At 38.9% G+C, this 20,594-nt stretch overlaps 1 protein-coding gene across 2 annotated transcripts in view; it reads left to right on the top strand.

Moving 5' to 3' along the window:
* The first annotated feature begins 1,628 nt into the window (after positions 1-1,628).
* Positions 1,629-20,594, top strand: part of LOC123510613 (splicing factor 3B subunit 3-like) — a 33,659-nt gene continuing 14,693 nt past the window's right edge. For both annotated transcript variants that reach the window (XR_006676557.1, XM_045265896.1), the window contains exons 1-21: positions 1,629-1,786; positions 2,896-3,081; positions 3,987-4,065; positions 4,477-4,647; positions 4,915-5,087; positions 5,618-5,765; positions 6,225-6,331; positions 6,657-6,767; positions 7,107-7,250; positions 7,376-7,541; positions 7,793-7,948; positions 8,413-8,564; positions 8,936-9,091; positions 12,112-12,267; positions 12,394-12,531; positions 13,084-13,206; positions 13,467-13,661; positions 13,983-14,117; positions 14,497-14,702; positions 14,813-14,935; positions 15,346-15,511. Coding sequence is in view for 1 of the 2 variants with exons in the window: in XM_045265896.1 (XP_045121831.1) it covers positions 2,935-3,081; positions 3,987-4,065; positions 4,477-4,647; positions 4,915-5,087; positions 5,618-5,765; positions 6,225-6,331; positions 6,657-6,767; positions 7,107-7,250; positions 7,376-7,541; positions 7,793-7,948; positions 8,413-8,564; positions 8,936-9,091; positions 12,112-12,267; positions 12,394-12,531; positions 13,084-13,206; positions 13,467-13,661; positions 13,983-14,117; positions 14,497-14,702; positions 14,813-14,935; positions 15,346-15,511 (2,952 nt within the window). In the remaining variant the exon portion in view is untranslated. The remainder of the gene's footprint in view (positions 1,787-2,895; positions 3,082-3,986; positions 4,066-4,476; positions 4,648-4,914; positions 5,088-5,617; positions 5,766-6,224; positions 6,332-6,656; positions 6,768-7,106; positions 7,251-7,375; positions 7,542-7,792; positions 7,949-8,412; positions 8,565-8,935; positions 9,092-12,111; positions 12,268-12,393; positions 12,532-13,083; positions 13,207-13,466; positions 13,662-13,982; positions 14,118-14,496; positions 14,703-14,812; positions 14,936-15,345; positions 15,512-20,594) is intronic.

Below are 20,594 nucleotides of genomic sequence, written 5' to 3'. Positions count from 1 at the left end.
AGGTGCAGGTGGCTCAGTCCTGTCTGGACCAGCTGGGAATCGCATTCCTCCAGTCCGCTGCTCACCGGGACCACCTCCTGGCACAGTGGGAGGCAACCCTGGACCACATCTTCCATAAGGCCAATGAAAACACTGCCTGCATTAAGGTGTGTGTGTGTGTATATGTGTGAGGTGGGGATGCTTACAGATAGAGTTGTTATCTTTCTCTTTTTTTTCTCTTAAAAAATAAAGGAAAGGATAGATTGAGTGAATTTCTCTCTCTCTCTCTCTCTCTCTCTCTCTCTCTCTCTCTCTCTCTCTCTCTCTCTCTCTCTCTCTCTCTCTCTCTCTCTCTCTAAGTATCATAATTGGATAAGAATGAATTAGTAAAGGTTTTAAATGTTTTGAAATTGTAAAAGAAAACTCAAGAATTCAGATTTAGAATTAACTTATTATTATTATTGTTATTATTATTATTATTATTATTATTATTATTATTATTATTATTATTATTATTATTATTATTATTTTTAGTGTTACTGAGTGGCCAAATAATTGTTGCTTTTTTGTTGTGTTTGTAATACTAGTGATAATAATAAAAATAAAGGATTAAATGTAATGTTGAGTGTTATTACTGTTAATAATAATAATAATAATAATAATAATAATAATAATAATAATAATAATTAATAATGCTAATAATAATAAGAATAATACCTGAATTACCTCTGGATTACCTTAAAAATAGCATTACCTCAAAATTATCTTAAAAGTGGTGAGATTACGCTAATCTGAGGTAATTACCTTAAAAATCAGAGCCCAGGTTTTTTTTTTTTTTTATGTTTTTCTTTCATTCAGACTTCTTTGGAGAGACCAATAATACCGTAGTTTGTAAGGCCATCTATTTTCCAGCTCACTCTCACAGAGGTATATTTTATTTTTTCCCTTACTGCCCAAGGGATAACAGCTTGGTAGAGTTTGGAAAAAAATAAATAAAATGGAAAAACAAAAAACAAAACAAGGTGTACATACAAACACCTAGTAAAAGAGGAGTGTGCAGGATATAAGCCCTAAATAATTAACTGTTTGCCCTTATTGACAGCAAGCCTTTTCCAAAAAAACTTTTACTCTCCAATGATTCCCCAATATGTGTATCCTGCACTCTACTTAGTTTTAAAAGACACTGCATTATCCCACCAATGTTTCCCTCTACAACTTTATCTACGCCAACCTCCTGTGCCATATAGTCTATATACTATAGTGTATGAAAAAAAAAACATATTCCTTTATTATTAATTCATTCTGGTATATTGTCAAAAATACTCGTATATCAAAGAGAGAGAGAGAGAGAGAGAGAGATTTTTATTTTGCATTTTATGTGGAAGTATAGAGTATATATAAAAGTAATAATGTAGAACAGATTGGTGAATGTATAGAGTATATATAAGAGTAATAATGTAGAACAGATTGGTGAATGTATAGAGTATATATAAGAGTAATAATGTAGAACAGATTCTCTCGGAAGAAGCCCTATGGACGAAACGTTAGAGAAATAAAGTGCTCCTGCTCTCCCTGAGTTTCTTTACACCACCCACCCACCAATAGATAAGAGTGTATGATAGCATTGAGTGGCGCGGGGTGAGGTGCGCCTGGCCGAGATGGTGGCGGGGGTGATCGTGAAGTGTACGTACGGGCAACGGCATCGGCTTTATTCGGCTCAGCGGCGCGTGGGTGTTGTTTACAGTGCCTCGTGTGTCCCATGGCTCTCTAAACTTTGCTGGCCCGCCTCCCCTGGCTCCTGCTGACGGTGAGTATTGGGGAGGGGATGCTGGTGTGTACCTAAGTGATAAATAGCATGAACAGTGCGCGTGTATGAAGTGCTGGCTGTGTTATGTTGTGTCGAGCCTTCAAATTTAGATCCCGGCGGACAGTTTTTGACAATTCTGCATTTTAAGACGGTGTTTGTGTTTTGAGTAGTTTCCAATCCTGTTTTGTGTTGGTGAAAATAGTAAAGGAAACAGGGAGTATGTGTACTGCCCTGCGTGGTTGCATCCTCGTCTGCCCGGGAATTCTAGAGAATTGAGCTATCGGGCTAGATTAGGTAATGTTAGGTTAGTGTCTCGGCAATGTCCTAATATTCACGTCCTTTCAGCTCTCTTCGTTTCCCGGCTCCTCCTTCTCCTTCACAGCTCTTTCATGTAACTGATTTGATGTTTTATTATATGAAGCCACGCATTTTGGTAAATAAGGAAAGAGAGAAAAGATATTAATGAAGGGAATAAGATCAAAACAGGAGATAGAAAGAAAAATGGATAATAAATGGAGAAAATTTAAATAAAACAGGAAATAGAAAAGAAATAGATCATAAATGGAGGAAATGAGAATAAAACGAAATTGAAAGAAAAATTGGATAATGAATAGAGGAATAGGAGGAAATTAGATTGAAAATATGATAATGGAATAGGAAGAAATGATAAAACAGATAGGAAGAAAAATAGATAACAAATAAGGAAAAAGGAGGAAATGGTAATGAGAATGATAGCAAACAAGAGAATAGTATGACATTGGGATGAGAATATGGTAATGAATAAGGGAATAAGATAAATGGTAATAAAACCAGATAGAAAATGGATACCAAATAGGGGAAGAGGATGATCAATAAGGGAATAGGGGGAAATGCTGATAAGAATGCTAACGAATATGGGAAGTGAAAATATGATAACAAATAAGAGAATACGAGTGTGTGTGCTTGTGTTGACAAATCAGCTGCATGAAAGAGCTGTGAAGGGGGAGCCAGGAATTAAGGAGAGCTGTTGGGACATCTCTATTAAGACAATGCTGGTTCCACTATAGACTTTCCTTAGAACTGGCTTACCTATACAACATGGCTTGCTATACATATTTTCTCACTTACAGATACACTGGTATTGAGGAGTGCCAAACTTTGCCGTCACAATGTACCTCTACAACCTGACCCTGCAGCGTGCCTCGGGGATCACTCATGCTGTCCACGGCAACTTCTCTGGTGCCAGGACACAGGAGCTGGTGGTGTCCCGTGGCCGCTCACTGGAACTGTTGCGCCCGGACCCCAACACTGGCAAGGTAGTGTGGCGGAATCTTATTTGTAGTTACTGCGATTCATTGCGTGTTCATCTCGGGTTATTCACTGTTCTCATGGGAAAGTATGATTATGATGGATTGATGTGGCAGTGTTTGTTATATATATATATATATATATATATATATATATATATATATATATATATATATATATATATATATATATGTAAAATTATTTACTTATTTATTTTTTTCTCTCTCAGGCTGTTAACTGTTTTGAAAGGATGCTTATATGATGGATTGTTGGTAATGTTTAGAAGCAACATTGAGGTTATGTGGTATCTTGAGAGTGCAGCAGGAGAAATATATCTTATTCTGTTATTTTATGAAAAGATTGAGAAAATAAGACAAAGTGTAGATTGAAAACCTGTGCATATCCTTATAAATTTAAAGAAACAAAGTGTCGTACATGTCAATGCAGATGAGACAAAGTGCTAGCAGTAGAGAGAGTATTATTCTAACACACAAGATGCACAAAGTTATATGAAATGAAGGGAACAAGCTTGTGTCATAGATATCGATGTAGACAAGGCAGTGTACTACTATTAGAGATAGTGTTATTGTGACAGAGACAAGGTGAGCACAATTCAAGACTTAACCCCTTGAGTACCATGATGCATTTCCATAGTCATTCTGCTTACTATTTTGTGACTTTGTACAGCTTCAGAAACATGTGGGGGATTAAAATAATGAAGACTTTGCCCATTAATCTTCTGATCTTCATAGACTCTTCCTAATGTCAATAAAATGGTCTAATCATTCACAAATTTCAAGATAAAAATGTGTTCTAGTACAAGACAGCAGTACTAGGTAGTGATTGTGACAGCTACATAGTAAATGTATATGTAGACCCTCAGTTTGTATACCAATATTTACTCTGCTGGCAGGTCCATACCATCCTTACCACGGACATATTTGGAGTCATACGCTCCCTTATGGCCTTCAGGCTCACCGGAGGCAACAAAGGTAAGAAAGTTTGCTTCTTATTGTTTTGCTCTTATTTTCATGGTATCATTGTCCACTTTTTAGATACACAGAAGAATTGAATGGTTATGTACGATGGCTGTCCTATGTAAGAGACCGCTTCTCCCATTTTTTTAACTTTATTCCTGCAGTGTTTCTAAAAATAAAGTTTACATCTCCATGTCTTCATATTATTTTTTTTATCTCGTTCTTCTCACTCCTCCAGCATTCTCCAAAATAAAAAAAATTATCCCTAATTCTTCATACTTATCATTTGTCTCATTATTCTAATTTCTGCAGCATTCTCACAAATAAAACTTTGATTGTCATGCCCCTTCTCTATTCTTGATATTCCTCTAGTAATCATAGAAAACCACTAATTTTAAATCTTTGTCATGGCTTCTTCCTGCTCAGATTATGTAGTTGTTGGTTCAGACTCGGGCAGAATTACAATCCTTGAATATAATCAGTCCAAGAACCAGTTTGAGCGCATCCATATGGAGACGTTTGGCAAGAGTGGGTGTCGTCGCATCGTGCCTGGCCAGTATCTTGCCATTGATCCCAAGGGCCGTGCTGTTATGATTGGTGAGACATTTTTACCTGGCCACAGTTCAGGGTTCTCTGTGCATTGTGTTGTCTTTTTCAATGATGTCATTCTTGCTGGTGCAAAAAGCTTCTTATTTCTCTCATGCCTTTCAATGGTAAACTCAAGAACACTGAACCTTTTTAAGTGTTTGTGTCTTTTAAGAATACATAGAAAATATCAAAACATATCTGGAACTAAATCTACCTTCCTTTGATAGTAGAGTAACTTGGTGATGTTTGTTACAATATAGTGTCCACATCTCACAGGGGCTGTAGAGAAGCAGAAGCTAGTGTACATCCTGAATCGTGATGCAGCTGCCAGACTCACTATCTCGTCTCCTCTAGAGGCCCACAAGTCCAACACACTTGTATATCACATGGTTGGAGTGGATGTGGGCTTTGAAAACCCTCTCTTTGCCTGCTTGGAGATTGACTATGAGGTGAGATATTGGAAGAGGGAGTGCTTACTTGATGTGCAGGGAAGGCTGGAAGTAGAGAATAGGACTGACTTAGGGGACTGTTGTAGAACTTCTATTTGATTGTTTGCTTGATGTATGATAAATGATTTACTCATGCCTCTTCATAAATTTGCCAAAAATTTTATTAGGCATAAATGAAAAATAAATGACCAGATTTGTTTAGTATATCTCAGTCAATCAAATGTTAAAAGGAAAAGTTTGTAATGAAGGCATGGAAAACTTGTTACAGTTTACCATATTTGAAAATTGTGACAATTTAGAAAATTGACCAAAAATTCTATAATGCCTAAATGAAAAATAAGTGACTACAGATTTGTTTAGTATATCTCAGAGAATCAAATCCTGCTACTACAGCAAGGCCTCACAGCACACACTGGTTCACTTCTGTCCCTTCTTAATAAAAGTGATTCTATCCTGCATCAGCTATAATGCCAAGACCATCAGTAAAATTGTGTAATGATTGATTGGCAATTCTGCTTTCTCTTCAATAGGAAGCTGACACAGACCCAACAGGAGAAGCCGTCCATCGCACTCAACAGACTTTAACTTTCTATGAGCTGGACCTCGGACTCAACCATGTGGTCAGGAAGTATCATGAACCATTGGAGGAACATGCCAACTTCCTTATATCTGTACCAGGTGTGTGTGTGTGTGTGTGTGTGTGTGTGTGTGCGCTCGCTAACTGAGATGATTTCCGATGAAGATAACGCATTCAGATTTTAACTACAATTTTCCTGGAGGATCTAGATAATGTAGGCTTGTTACCTTTCACACTATCTTCTCTTGACATGAGAGATAACCACAATAGTCACACTGGGGGATCTTACTCCTTCCAGTACAATGGCGCATTTTCATATTCTTTCTGGTTCCTATTTGGTGATCTTATACAGCTTCAGAAACTTATGTAGTGTTTAAAAAAAAGTGAAGACTAGCCATTAATTTTCTAACCTCCATAGACCCTTCCTAATGTAAATAAGATTGCCTAATCATACCCAAAACCTAGTATAAAAGTGCATTCCAGTACTGAAGAGGTTAAAGCAATGTGGTATTGCTTTTAAACATCTTGAAGAGTTGTTGTGACACTTTCCTTGATTCCAGGTGGCAACGATGGTCCCTCCGGTGTCTTGGTCTGCTCAGAGAATTACATCACCTACAAAAATCTTGGTGACCAGCCTGACATTCGCTGCCCCATCCCCAGACGCAGGGTGGGTGGCTCATTTCATTGTTTTGTTCATTGATTTATTTCATCTCTGAGTTTTGGTCTGCCTGAAGTCACTTGAGAATAAAGACTGAGCTGTTTCGTAGCAATGTTATAAGCAGTGAAATAAATTGCTCTAATGTTATTGTTTTATGTATTGATGTACTTCATCTTGTGAGTTTCATTCTATGTGAGATACTTTGAGAACTGAATCAGATCTCTCATAGTGGTATTTCAAGGATCACTTTTCAGATTGTATGATAGATAAAGCTCGTTTAACTTTTCACTTACAGTTTCCATGAATCTTCCTGAAACTTTGTGTAAATTTCCAGAATGACTTGGATGATCCTGAGAGAGGAATGATCTTCATCTGTGCCGCCACACACAAGACTCGCTCCATGTTCTTCTTCCTCGCCCAGACAGAACAGGGTGATATCTTTAAGGTCAGTAGTTTTCCTCCACTGTCATCTTTGTTGTAAAGAAATATTGCTACCTCTATTGAATTCATTACACTTAGCTATTCTTAAAACTTTATCACAAATGGTGCAAAGCTATAATTAAGTGTTGTGTGCTTTTCATAACTGGTGCAGGATCAGCTAAGTGCACTAAATATGATGAAGTTGAAGCACTCAAATTTTTACTGCAAAGTATACAAAAAATCCTAGCTTGATAATTATGATTTCAGACCATTTATATATACTTGAGTTTGTTTTGTGTCTCTGCATTTCATCTTGTCTTGTCAGTTGGTGTGGATTTAACCTGTGTGTGTTTATCCTGCACAGATCACCTTAGAGACAGATGAAGATGTGGTGACTGAGATCAAGCTGAAGTACTTTGACACTGTTCCACCGGCCACTGCTATGTGTGTGCTCAAGACAGGCTTTCTCTTTGTTGCCTCAGAGTTTGCCAACCATTATCTATACCAGGTGTGTGTGTGTGTGTGTGTGCAATGTATACCTTTAAATATTTTCATTTATTTATTTTGTCCCTCTTCCGTGGAAAAGATAAAAGAAAAATCTCTGATAACAGAGCAACTTTCCTGCATGCACAGATTGCACACTTGGGAGATGACGATGATGAACCGGAATTCTCATCAGCAATGCCCTTGGAGGAGGGTGACACTTTCTTCTATGCTCCCCGTCCACTGCAGAACCTGGTGTTGGTGGATGAGCTGGACTCACTGTCTCCCATCATGGCCTGCCAGATTGCTGACTTGGGTGAGCAGGACTTGAACTGGAGAGGAGATGGATGATGTGACCCTCCAGTAAATGAGAGAGAGAGAGAGAGAGAGAGAGAGAGAGAGAGAGAGAGAGAGAGAGGCAAAATCATGGCATGGTTGGAGGAAATAGTGAGATATATTGGTAGGCAGCACATAAGAACACAAGAACTTAAGAAAAGAGAGAAGCTAAAAGAGGCCAGCCATCTATTTTTCTCTTAGCTTGACTGAACATTCTGCCTGTTTCCCCAGCCAATGAGGACACACCACAGCTGTACACTGCCTGTGGTCGTGGGCCGAGGTCTTCCCTACGAGTGCTGCGTCACGGACTGGAGGTTAGCGAGATGGCTGTGTCTGAACTGCCCGGCAACCCCACTGCTGTGTGGACTGTGAGGAAGAGGAGTGAAGGTGAGTTGGAGCAGGAGGAGAAAGACCAAAGTGTGAGAGAAGGATAAGAGAAGTGTGAGAAAGCTTTGATGAGTTAGATTCTAGAACATGATAGTAAGGAAGGACACAGCAGGAGACCGAAGTGTGAAGAAGGGTTAGACAAACAAGAAGTGAGGATAAATTGGAACAGGAGAAGGAAGAAGAGAAGGAGAAGGTGGAGAAACAGAGGGGAAGACTAGAGTGCAAGGGAGGATTAGACATACAAAAGGAAGTGAGAGATGCAGAGAAAAGATTAATTTTTTTTAAACTGACAAGTGATTAGTGAACATTTATTTAATATCTTTGGGAGTACAAAGTAATCATAACAGTAATAAATCACCACTTTGAATTTTATTCTGCCCTAAAGCGCCACACTTCACCATATTCTCTCATAGAAGCAATGTATCCTTCACTCACACATCTTCCCTATGTCTCGCCATCACCAGATCGCTTTGACTCTTACATCATGGTGTCTTTCGTCAATGCCACTCTTGTGCTGAGCATCGGAGAGACGGTAGAGGAAGTGACGGACTCAGGCTTTCTGGGTACCACGCCCACATTGGCTTGTTCCCAGCTGGGTGATGATGCTCTGGTGCAGGTAGGTACCAGTGCTTTAGAGGCAGAGAGAGGCCAACAGCTTCAGTGGAGAGGGCTTGGGCTGTACCTGTGCTGTAATTGCTGGAACAGTTGTAGAATGCAGAAATGGACTCTGACTTCCTTAATTCTCATGCAGTGATTTGCCAGTTAGGGTTTTTTTTAATGCTCTTATGAATCTTGGCCATGCTCTTGTATCTCTTACCAAAAAAAGGAGTCAATGCAAAAAAAGTGAAGCATGAATCATGAAATCCAGTCAAATTTACCTAACAGGCATAACATTTACCATAATATTGTAATAGAAGTGAAAGTTAACAGGTTACATTGCCCATTGTGGTAAGATGGTAATGATTTGTGTCTGTGTGTGTGTCAAAGGTTTACCCGGATGGCATCAGGCATATCCGAGCCGACCGTCGAGTGAATGAGTGGAAGGCTCCCGGCAAGAAGACCATCGTTCGCTGTGCCCTCAATCAACGGCAAGTAGTCATTGCACTCACTGGAGGAGAGATTGTGTACTTTGAAATGGACCCGGTAAGTGCAGATCTCTGTCTGTCTGTATGACATGTCAGTAATCCAACACAGGATAGCAGTGTTCTGCTTTTTTTTTTTTTTTTTTATCTTAATCCAGTTTGTTTTTATATACTTTATTCATGATTCATTACATCTATTATATTGTGATTTTGTACCTTTGATATGGAAACTGATTAACACACACACACACACACACACACACACACACACACACACACACACACACACACACACACACAATTGTAAAGAGGTGTGTTGGGAGGACTGGTCAATGGAAGGATCAGAGACAACATGGGGAAATACACTATTGACACTGGCAATGGAAAATGTGTTAACTCAGTGGGTCAAAGAAGATACTAGGTTTGGAGGAGAGGGAGCATCGTCAAGACTGGACTTGGTCTTTAGTACAGAGCCAATGGTCATTGAGGAGATGAGGGTGGAGTGCCCTTTAGCAAAGAGTGATCATGCAGTTTTGGAGTTCAAGGTGATAGATGAAGAGAAATCTAGAAGAAATGAAGAATATAAAGTGGGAAGATGGAATTATGCCAAGACAGATTTTGGAAACCTAAAGAAATTCTTTCAAGAGACAAATTGGATGAAATTCAAGAGTGTTAAGGAGCAAATGAAAAGTGGAAGGAATTTATAAAAATATACAAAGAAGGTGAGAAAAATTTGTACCAATAAGACAACATAGAGAAGTTGGAAAGCAGGACTGGTTTAACGATAGATGTGAAAAGGCTAGAACAAGAAAAGAGGATGCATGGAAGAGGTGGAGAAGGAAAAGACGGATTAAGCAGTGGAAAGTTACAAAAGAGCAAGAAATGAATATGTGTTGATTAGAAGAGAAGAAAGAAAGAAACAAGAAAAGGATATAATTGATAAATGTAAAGACCAACCAAGGCTTTTTACAGACATGTGAACAACAACATCAAAAATAGAGAAAGTATTGAAAGTTTAGAAGTAAATGGAGTATGCAGTGAAGATCCCAGGAAATGGCAGAGGCTATGAATGGATGCTTTCGGAAGGTATTCACAAAGGAGACTGCTTTTGACAAACCACTGGTAATGGAACAGAAAGGGATTATGAAGGAGTTTCAAGTAACTGTGGAGGAGATCAAGAATATGATGGGGAGTTTAGAAGTGAGAAAAGCTGTGGGACCTGATGGGGTATCAGGATGGATTTTAAGAGAATGCAGGAGCAACTGGCAGAAAAAGTTTGTGAAGTAATTGATGCCTCATTAAGGGAAGGTGTAGTGCCCCAAGACTGGAAAAGAGCTAACATTGTCCCAATCTATAAATCAGGTAACAAGAGAGACCCATTGAACTATAGACCAGTGTCACTTACAAGTGTGGTAGCTAAGATGTGTGAGAGGGTGGTGAAGAATAGATGGACAGACTTCTTGGAGAAAATGACATACTTTGTGAGTGTCAATTTGGTTTTAGAAAAGGGCGTTCATGCACGACAAACCTGATATGTTACTATTCGAGGGTGATAGATGTAATACAGGAAAGAGATGGTTGGGCTGATGGAATATATCTGGATTTAAAAAAGGCCTTTGATAAGGTACCACACCGGAGACTGATCTGGAAACTTGAAATGGTAGGAGGAGTGCATGGCAGTTTACTAAAATGGATGGAAGACTTTTGGTAGGAAGAGAAATGAGAACAATAATTAAGGACAGACCATCAGAATGGGGCTTGGTGGAGAGTGGAGTTCCACAGGGATCAGTGTTGGCACCAGTAATGTTCGCGGTCTACATAAATGACATGGTGGATGGGGTGTCCAGTTATGTGAGCCTATTTGCAGACGATGCAAAATTGTTAAGAAAAGTGAGATGTGACAAAGATTGCGAACTACTCCAGGAAGACTTGGACAGAATATGGAAATGGAGCTGTACATGGCAAATGGAGTTCAACACGACAAAATGCAAGAAATTAGAGTTTGGCAAGAGTGAAAGAAGAATCAGGAGTATGTACAAGATAGGAAATGAAGACATAAAACCAGTCATGAAGAAAAAGACCTTGGGGTGACAATTACCAATGACCTATCGCCAGAGAGACATATAAACAAAATAATTGGAGAAGTATTGAACTTATTGAGGAACATAAGAGTGGCGTCAGATATTTAGATGAAGAAATGATGAAGAAAATAATTACTGCAATGATAAGACCGAGGCTTGAATATGCAACAATACAGTGGGCTCCGAACTTAAAGAAACACATAAGGAAACTAGAGAAAGTACAGAGGGCTGCAACAAAAATGGTGCCTGACTTAAGAGATTTGACTTATGAAGACAGACTGAAAAGAATGCAACTTCCGACCCTGGAAAACAGAAGAGAAAGGGGAGACCTGATAGCAATATACAGAGTGATGATTGGCATGGAAAAATGGATAGGGAAGATCTGTGTATGTGGAATGAAAGAATGTCGAGAGGGCATGGGAAAAAACTAAAATGGCCACTTATAGGAGAGATGTGAAAAATATAGCTTCCCTCATAGAAGGGTGGAAGCATGGAATAGTTTAGACGTGGAAGTGGTCAACGCAAGGAATATTCATGATTTTAAGAAAAAGCTGGACATTAATAGATATGGAGACGGGACAACACGAGCGTAGCTCTTTTCCCGTATGTTACAATTAGGTAAATACAATTAGGTAAATACACACACGAGCATAAAGCCAAGGCCCTGTAAAACTACAACTAGGTAAATACACACACACACACACACACACACACACACTACTATTTTTTATTTAATATTCATATATCTATTTATGAACAATAGCTTGTGATCTTTTTTGAGTCCCAATTCTTGCTTTGAAGAAGTCAGGTTTAGTATATCTCAAAGAATCATATGTTAAAAAAGTAATATGTCTGAAGAAAGGAAATAAAGATTATACTTATTGAAAAATTTGCCCCCAAAAAAATATATAATACCTGAAATTTGCCAAAAAATCTATAATGGCTGAAGAAAAGTCAATGTGTGTGATCTGATCTGATGTCTTTGCTGCTCCATATTCAGACAGGACAGTTGAATGAGTATACAGAACGGAAGGAGATGAAAAGTGACGTCATCTGTATGGGTGTGGGTCGCGTCTCGGCTGGAGAGCAGCGGTCAAGGTTCTTGGCTGTTGGACTGTCAGACAACACTGTTAGGATCATCAGTCTGGACCCAAATGTGAGTGAAGTTGTTCTGCAAGCAATATAGAGATTGTGCCTCTCATGTCTTGATTTATCAGGTTCAGGATATTGCAGAGTAGAGTGCACTTGTTAAGAGTATAAAGGGTTACTTTCTCTTCCACAGGACTGCTTGACTTTGCTGGGCATGCAAGCATTGCCAGCTCTGCCTGAGTCACTTTGCATCATTGAAATGGGTGGCCAGGAGTCGGTTGATGGTGAACCTCGTACTCTAGGATCACTCTATCTCAACATTGGCCTGCAGGTGAGAGAGAGAGAGAGAGAGAGAGAGAGAGATTTCATTTGTATAGTTAAGGTAAGAGCATGAACAATATATATGTGTGGTGCCTTGTTTGTGTCACTGCTTTGAGAATAGACATTCTGGTACATAAACATGTTCAGGTAGTGGAATATCAAGCAATGTAGTTATACAGTTCCAGTATTAGTGCTGCCGTGGTACAGTGGAACCATGCGTGCTTTGGGGTCCGAGGGGTCTCCAAGTGCATGGGTTCGAATCCTGTCCATGGTCCGAGTGTAGGTTGGGCTTCCTCACTCAGGGCAACGATTTCCTAGTGGGTGGGCTTTGAGATAGGAGGTACCCCAAAAAGTATCCCCTTTAGCCTAGAAATTCCCGTGAAAAGCCCTCATGGTATAAAAGAAAAAAAAATGCACACTCTTTACCTCTTGGTAATGTACATTTTGTTCAGATTAAGGATTACCAAGCTTCCCTCAAGGTGGTAACAGTATATTGGTGAACTCACACTCTTGTAAGATGCTTACACAGTACTGTTAAACACACACTGCTTCCCCTGCACAGAATGGTGTGTTGCTTCGAACGGTCCTGGATGGCGTGACGGGTGACATGTCGGACACCCGTACTCGATACCTTGGCTCACGGCCGGTCAAGCTCTTCCGAATCATCATGCAGGGCAATGAGAGTGTAAGTCTGTATTGCTCCATTTATCCCTTTGACTTGAATGGCTTTAAGAGAAATTTGTAGCTCTTTTTGAATCATCATACAAGGCAATGAGAGTAAGTCTATATTTCTATATTTCATTCTATCTTTGACTTGAACTGTTTAAGAGGGAAATTTCAAAGATAGAATTTGGATAAATCCTTTTTAGACTGTACTATTTAAGGTCTGGTATCTTCAGTGGACTTTTTATATTTTTTTAATTTTTTTTATTTTCTCTTCCTCAGGTCCTGGCAATGTCATCTCGGTCGTGGCTCAGCTATTACTATCAGAACCGTTTCCATCTCACTCCTCTGTCATATGAGAGTCTGGAGTATGCGGCAGGCTTCTCCTCAGAGCAGTGTCCTGAAGGCATTGTTGCTATCTCAACTAACACCCTCAGAATTTTGGCTCTGGAGAAGCTGGGAGCTGTCTTCAATCAGGTATGACTATTGTGCTATATGTATGTGTATGATTTTTTTCTTTTTGCTTTTTCTCTCTTACTTGAGGATTAACATCAGTGATATTTCTCATTCATGGCAATAGAATAAGAAAGATTTGAAATGAAGTTAAGAGTTGGAACTTGTATATAAAACTAATAAATGAAGCTGTTATGGGATTTTTCCTTCTCTATGTCCATATCATTGCAGTGGTGTGGTATTTATTTCTTGGGTGTCTTATCCTAACATATGAGCTAAAGTCATCATATTTTTCTTTGTCCATGTGTGTGAATCATTGCAGTGATATTGTGTTTCCTTCCTCAGGTGTCTCATCCTTTAGAATACACACCTCGCAAGTTTGTGATCCACCCAGAGAGTGGACACCTGTTACTCATAGAGACAGACCACAATGCCTACACAGAGGACACCAAACGACAGAGGAAGATGCAGATGGCAGAGGTGAGGTGGATGGAACACTAGTCTACAGTACATTATAGTAGTGTTTCTTGGTGTATTAGTCTTTTATACTACATTGATATTTTTGCAGTGGTTATTTTTGTCAGTATATGTACTGTAAGGTCCTTGGGTGTAGTAGGGGTTTTCATAAGAGTCTGAATGATGTCTGTGTGAGTGTGTGGTGGTTCGTCTGGGCCACTCAATGTGGGATTGTTAGCCTGGTATAAAGATGAATCTTCCTCAGTTTAAAACCAGTAAATCAGAAGCTTAAATTTACTGTTGCACTTATTTGCATGGGAGGAAATATATGTGGACTTGTATCACAATGTACTGTTGTGTTTACTAGCAAAACATCTGCTAAGTACTCTTTCTCCTACTCCAGGAATTGAGAGAAGCAGCTGGAGAGGAGGAGGCTGAGGTGGCTGAGAGGATGGCTGAGGCACTGCTGTCTGAGGACCTCCCTGATGCAGTGTTTGGTGCGGCCAAGGCTGGACCAGGCATGTGGGCATCCTTGGTGAGGGTGATTGAGCCCATCCAAGGCAAGACACTTCACACCATTCACCTGGAGCAGAATGAGGCAGCCTTCAGGTGAATGAAAACGGATGGCTTGGAAAAAATGTATTCATTGATGGATCATACCATTGTGAAGTTTTTTTAAAGCACAGAATTGGCATAAACTCATGATTTTCTCTGCACAGCATTGGCCTGGTTAAATTTGCCAACCAGCCTGACATGGACCAGCAGTTCCTCCTGGTTGGGACAGCACGAGACTATCAGTTGAGTCCCCGGCATGTTGAGTGTGGCTACATATATTGCTACAGGTGTGTACAGGTCTCAAGGGAAGGGAAAGAGTGTTGATGGAGAGCTTGTAAGGAAAGACTTGCATTTGCCCTTTGGTATTTGTTTTAATAGTGACTGGGGTTGTTCAAAGAAAATAATGAAAGATTTGGGTCATTAGGTCTATTGAAGCATGTAGCCAATTGAATGAGTTTGCAGTTGGTCTTATCACTAATCTTTCAGTTACTTATTACTTCATTATTCATCTTGACAGCTTAGTCTATATCTCAATATATTCATCACCTCACCAGGTCAGTCTACTAGTATAGTCTACACCATCTCATTTATTATAATCTTCACCTTAGTCTATAACTCCTCACTACACTTATCTCACAAGCTTAGCCATTGTTTGAGCAGTTAACTAAGTCCATGTCCCACACACTCCATGACACAGGGTGGCAGCAGACTGCACATCGCTGGAGCTGGTTCACCGCACAGAGGTGGAAGACATTCCCACCTCCATCTGTGCCCACAGTGGCCGTGTGCTGATTGGTGTGGGCCGACTCCTCAGGATTTATGACCTAGGAAAGAAAAAACTATTGAGGAAATGTGAGAATAAGGTGAGAAGTGATTTTTGTTGGGAATGTTACTCTTCAAGTGATAAAAGGGCTTAAGAGTGTGAATATGTGTGTTTGTATGTGCTTGTGTGTGTATTTATCTATTTACCTAGTTGTAGTTTTACAGAGCCTGGGCTTTATGCTCGTGTGGCCCTGTCTCCATATCTACACTTATCCAATCTTACTTTAAAAGTATGCACACTCGTTGCAGACACTACTTCTTCATTTAACCTGTTCCACGTCTCAATACATCTTTGCGGGAAACTATATTTTTTAACATCTCTCAGACATCTTCCTTTTCTCAGCTTTTTACTATGTGATCTTGTGCTTCGAATGTCATATTCTTCTCTCAGGATCAGTTTTTCATTATCCACTTGGTCCATTCCGTTGATCAATTTATAAACTTGTATCAGATCTCCTCTCTCTTCTTTGTTCCAGTGTTGGCAGATCCTTAGCCTTTAGTCTCTCCTCATATGTCATCCCTTCAAATTCTGGAACCATTCTTGTAACCATTTTTTGTAGTCTCTCCAACTTATGTGATTCCTTTTATTAGAGGTCCATACTACTGCATATTCCAATCTGGATCTTATTATAGTACTTATCAATTTTTTCATCATTTCTTTGTCCATGTAGTGAAATGCTACTCCAATATTCCTTAGCAAATTATATTGTTTTCTTCCATCGTCACTCCTAAGTCCTTTTCCTTTATTACTTTCTCTAGTTCTACTCCATCTCCCATCTTATAGATTCCCACAGGTCATCTTTCACTCTTTCCCATTTCCATGACATGGCTTTTGTTCACATTGAATTTAATTTCCCACTTTTTACTCCATTCCCAGATCTTATTTAGGTCTTCTTGCAGTATTTCACAATCCTCCTTTTGCTTTATAACTCTGCACAGTTTCGTATCATCTGCAAACAGATTTAAGTAGCTGTTCACTCCTGGCATGTCGTTAATATAAATGAAGAAAAGTATTGGTGCCAATACTGACTCCTGTGGCACTCCGCTTTCTACTGCTCTCCACTTGGACTTCATATCTTTAACTACCGTCCTTATTTCTCTCCCCCTCAAATAATTTTCTATCCATCTCAATGTGCTTCCTTTTAAGCCGCCCTTCTCCTCTAACTTCCATAGTAATCTTGTATGTGGCACTTTGTCAAACGCCTTTTTTAGATCCAAATAAGTACAGTCAATCCATGCCTCTCTCTCTTGTACTCTATCAACTATTCTAGAATAGAAACTCAATAAATTAGTTACACACGACTGTCTTTTTCTAAAACCAAATTGGCTATTTGATATTAATTTGTTGTCTTCAAGGGACTCAATTTATTATTTCTTTATTATTCTTTCACACATCTTGCATATTACACTAGTTAGTGATACCGATCTGTAATTTAAAGGTTCTTCCTTCCTTCCGCTCTTATATATGGGAACCACCTCAGCTCTTTTTCCTTTCTACTGGTACTGTTCCATTTTCTATTGAGCATTTTATGATGTATATAGGACTTGCTAGTTCTTCCCTACATTCTTTCAGTATTCTGCCTGAGACTTCATCCAGTCCCATTGCCTTCTCTTCATCCAGTTCTTTCATTAACTCTTTTATTTCAAGCTTGGTTACTTTAATCTCTTTCATCTAGACTCTCTCTCTATTACCCTGTGGCCTTTCAAATTTGGATTCCTTGGTAAAGACCTCCTGGAATTTATTATTTAATAATTTTGCCATACTTTTTGGGTCTTCCACTATCCCGTTCTCTCCTTTTAACCTTTCTATTGTTTCTTTTTGCCTAATTTTTCCATTTATAAATCTATAGAACAATTTTGGTTGCTTCTTACATTTTTCAACAATGTCCTTTTCAAAGTTCTTTTCCTCTTCCTTCATCACCTTAACATATTCATTTCTCGTTGCCTTGAAGTTTTCCTTACTTACTGGATTTCTATTTCTGCTCCACCTTTTCCATGCATCTCTTTTCTCCTTTGCCCTAGCACATCTTGCATTAAACCAATCTTTCTTTCCTTGTTTAGGTCTATATTTCGGGACATATTTCCTGACTCCTGTTTTGTATATTTCCAAAAATAAGTTATACTTTTCTTGCATCGTCTCTGAGTTTTCCATCTCCTCCCAGTTTACGTTTTTAAAATATTTCTTGAGATTCTCAATATCAGCCTTTCTGTAATTTAATCGGTCTCCTTTGTATGAATCGTCTCTATCTTCCTTTCCCTCTTCTATATCCATTTCTAATATTACATGGCCACTCTTTCCCAATGGGCACTTATATCTTATATTATCATTCATTTGTATACCCATTGTAAAAATTTGGTCCAATCTGGCTGGCTCATCATTTCCTCTGAATCTTGTGCATTCCGTGTATGTGTGTGTGTGTGTGTGTGTATTTACCTAGTTGTATTTACCTAGTTGTAGTTTTACAGGGCCTGGGCTTTATGCTCGTGTGGCCCCGTCTCCATATCTACACTTATCCAATCTTACTTTAAAAGTGTGCACACTCTTTGCAGACACTACTTCTTCATCTAAACTGTTCCACGTCTCAATACATCTCTGCGGGAAACTATATTTTTTAATATCTCTCAGACATTAAAAATATGAGTTTGAGACGTGAACAGTTTAGATGAAGAATGTTCAAATGTGCACACTTTAAGAAGTGAAGAGATAAGATCAACAATTATCTGTGTACATGTGTGTGTGTGTGTGTGTGTGTGTGTGTGTGTGTGTGTGTGTGTGTGTGTGTGTGTGTGTGTTTACCTAGTTGTATTTACCGAATTGTAGTTTTACAGGGCCTAGGCTTTACGCTCGTGTGGCCCCGTCTCCATATCTACACTTATCCAATTTTTCTTTAAAGCTATGCACACTCTTTGCTGACACCACTTTCTCACTCAAACTGTTCCAAGTCTCAACACATCTCTGCGAGAAACTATATTTTTTAACATCTCTCAGACATCTTCCCTTCCTCAGTTTTTTTACTATGCGATCTTGTGCTTCTAATGTCATATTCTTCTCTCAGAATCAGTTTCTCATTATCCACTTGATCCATTCCGTTAATCAATTTATAAACTTGTATCTTATCCCTCTCTCCCTTCTCTGTTACAGGGTTGGTAGATCCATAACCTTTAGTCTCTCCTCATATGTCACCCCTTCAAATTCTGGAACCATTCTTGTAGCCATTTTTTTGTAGTCTCTCCAACTTCTTTATGTGTTTCTTTTTATGGGGGGTCCACATAACTCCTGCATATTCCAATCTGGGTCTTATTATAGTACTTATTAATTTTCTTCATAATTTCTTTGTCCATGTAGTGAAATGCTAATCTAATATCCCTTAGCAAATTATATGTCTCTGAAAATTCTATCAATATGGCTTACCAGTTGATTGTTTTCTTCCATCGTCACTCCCAAGTCCTTTTCCTTTTTTATTTTTTCTAGGTTTACTCCATCTCCCATTTTATAGAATCCCACTGGTTTTCTCAGTCTTTCCTATTTCCATGACATGGCTTTTGTCCACATTGAATTCTATCTCCCATTTTTTACTCCATTTCCAGATCTTGTTTAAGTCTTCCTGCAGTATTTCACAATCCTCTTTTTGTTTAATGACTCTGCACAGTTTCCCATCGTCCACAAACAGATTTATGTAGCTGTTCACTCCCTCTAGCATGTCGTTTATATATATGAGAAAAAGTATTGGTGCCAATACTGACCCCTTTGGCACTCCGCTTTCTACTGCTCTGCACTTAGACTTCATATCTTTAACTACCGTCCTTATTTCTCTCTCCCTCAAATAATTTTCCATCCATCTCAATGTGCTTCCTTTTATTAAGCCATTCTTCTCCTCTAACTTCCACAGTAATCTTTCATGTGGCACTTTATCACACGTCTTTTTTAAATCCAAATAAATACAGTCAATCCTTGTGTGTGTGTGTGTGTGTGTGTGTGTGTGTGTGTGTATGTGTGTGTATTTACCTAGTTGTATTTACCTAGTTGTAGTTTTACAGGGCCTGGGCTTTATGCTCGTGTGGTCCCGTCTCCATATCTACACTTATCCAATTTTTCTTTAAAACTATGTACACTCTTTGCTGATACCACTTCCTCACTCAAACTGTTCCAAGTCTCAACACATCTTTATGGAAACTAAATTTTTAACATCTCTCAGACATCGTCCCTTCCTTAGTTTCTTACTATGCGATCTTGTGCTTCTAAAGTCATATTCTTCTCTCAGGATCAGTTTCTCATTATCCACTTCATCCATTCCGTTAATCAATTTATAAACTTGTATCAGATCCCCTCTCTCTCTTCTCTGCTCCAAGGTTGGTAGATCCATTGCCTTTAGTGTCTCCTCATATGCCATCCCTTTAAATTCTGGAACCATTCTTGTAGCCATTTTTGTAGTCTCTAATTTTCTTATGTGTTTCTTTTATGGGGAGTCCACACAACTCCTGCATATTCCAATCTAGGTCTTATTTTAGTACTTATCAATTTCTTCATCATTTCCTTGTCCATATAGTGAAATGCTACTCCAATATTCCTTAGCAAATTATACGTCTCTCTGAAAATTCTATCAATATGGCTAACCGGTTGATTATTTTCTTCCATTGTCACTCCCAAGTCCTTTTCCTTTTTACTTTTTCTAGTTCTACTCCATCTCCCATCTTATAGATTCCCACTGGTCGTCTTTCACTTTTTCCCATTTCCATGACATGGCTTTTGTCCACATTGAATTCCATCTCCCATTTTTGCTCCATTTCCAGATCTTGTTTAAGTCTTCCTGTAGTATTTCACAATCCTCTTTTGTTTAATGACTCTGCACAGTTTCGCATCGTCCATAAACAGATTTATGTAGCTGTTCACTCCCTCTGGCATGTCATTTATATATACGAGAAAAGTATTGGTGCCAATACTGACCCCTGTGGCACTCCGCTGTCTACTGTTCTCCACTTGGACTTCATATCTTTAACTATCGTCCTTATTTCTCTCCCCGTTAAGTAATTCTTCATCCATCTCAATGTGCTTCCTTTTAAGCCACCCTTCTCCTCTAACTTCCATAGTAATCTTTCATGTGGCACTTTATCAAAAGCCTTTTT

Source organism: Portunus trituberculatus, chromosome 29, assembly GCF_017591435.1.
Source record: "Portunus trituberculatus isolate SZX2019 chromosome 29, ASM1759143v1, whole genome shotgun sequence".
Lineage (NCBI taxonomy): Eukaryota > Metazoa > Arthropoda > Malacostraca > Decapoda > Portunidae > Portunus > Portunus trituberculatus.
Note: the sequence above shows the minus strand (reverse complement) of the source record. Positions and strands in the feature narration are given on the sequence as shown.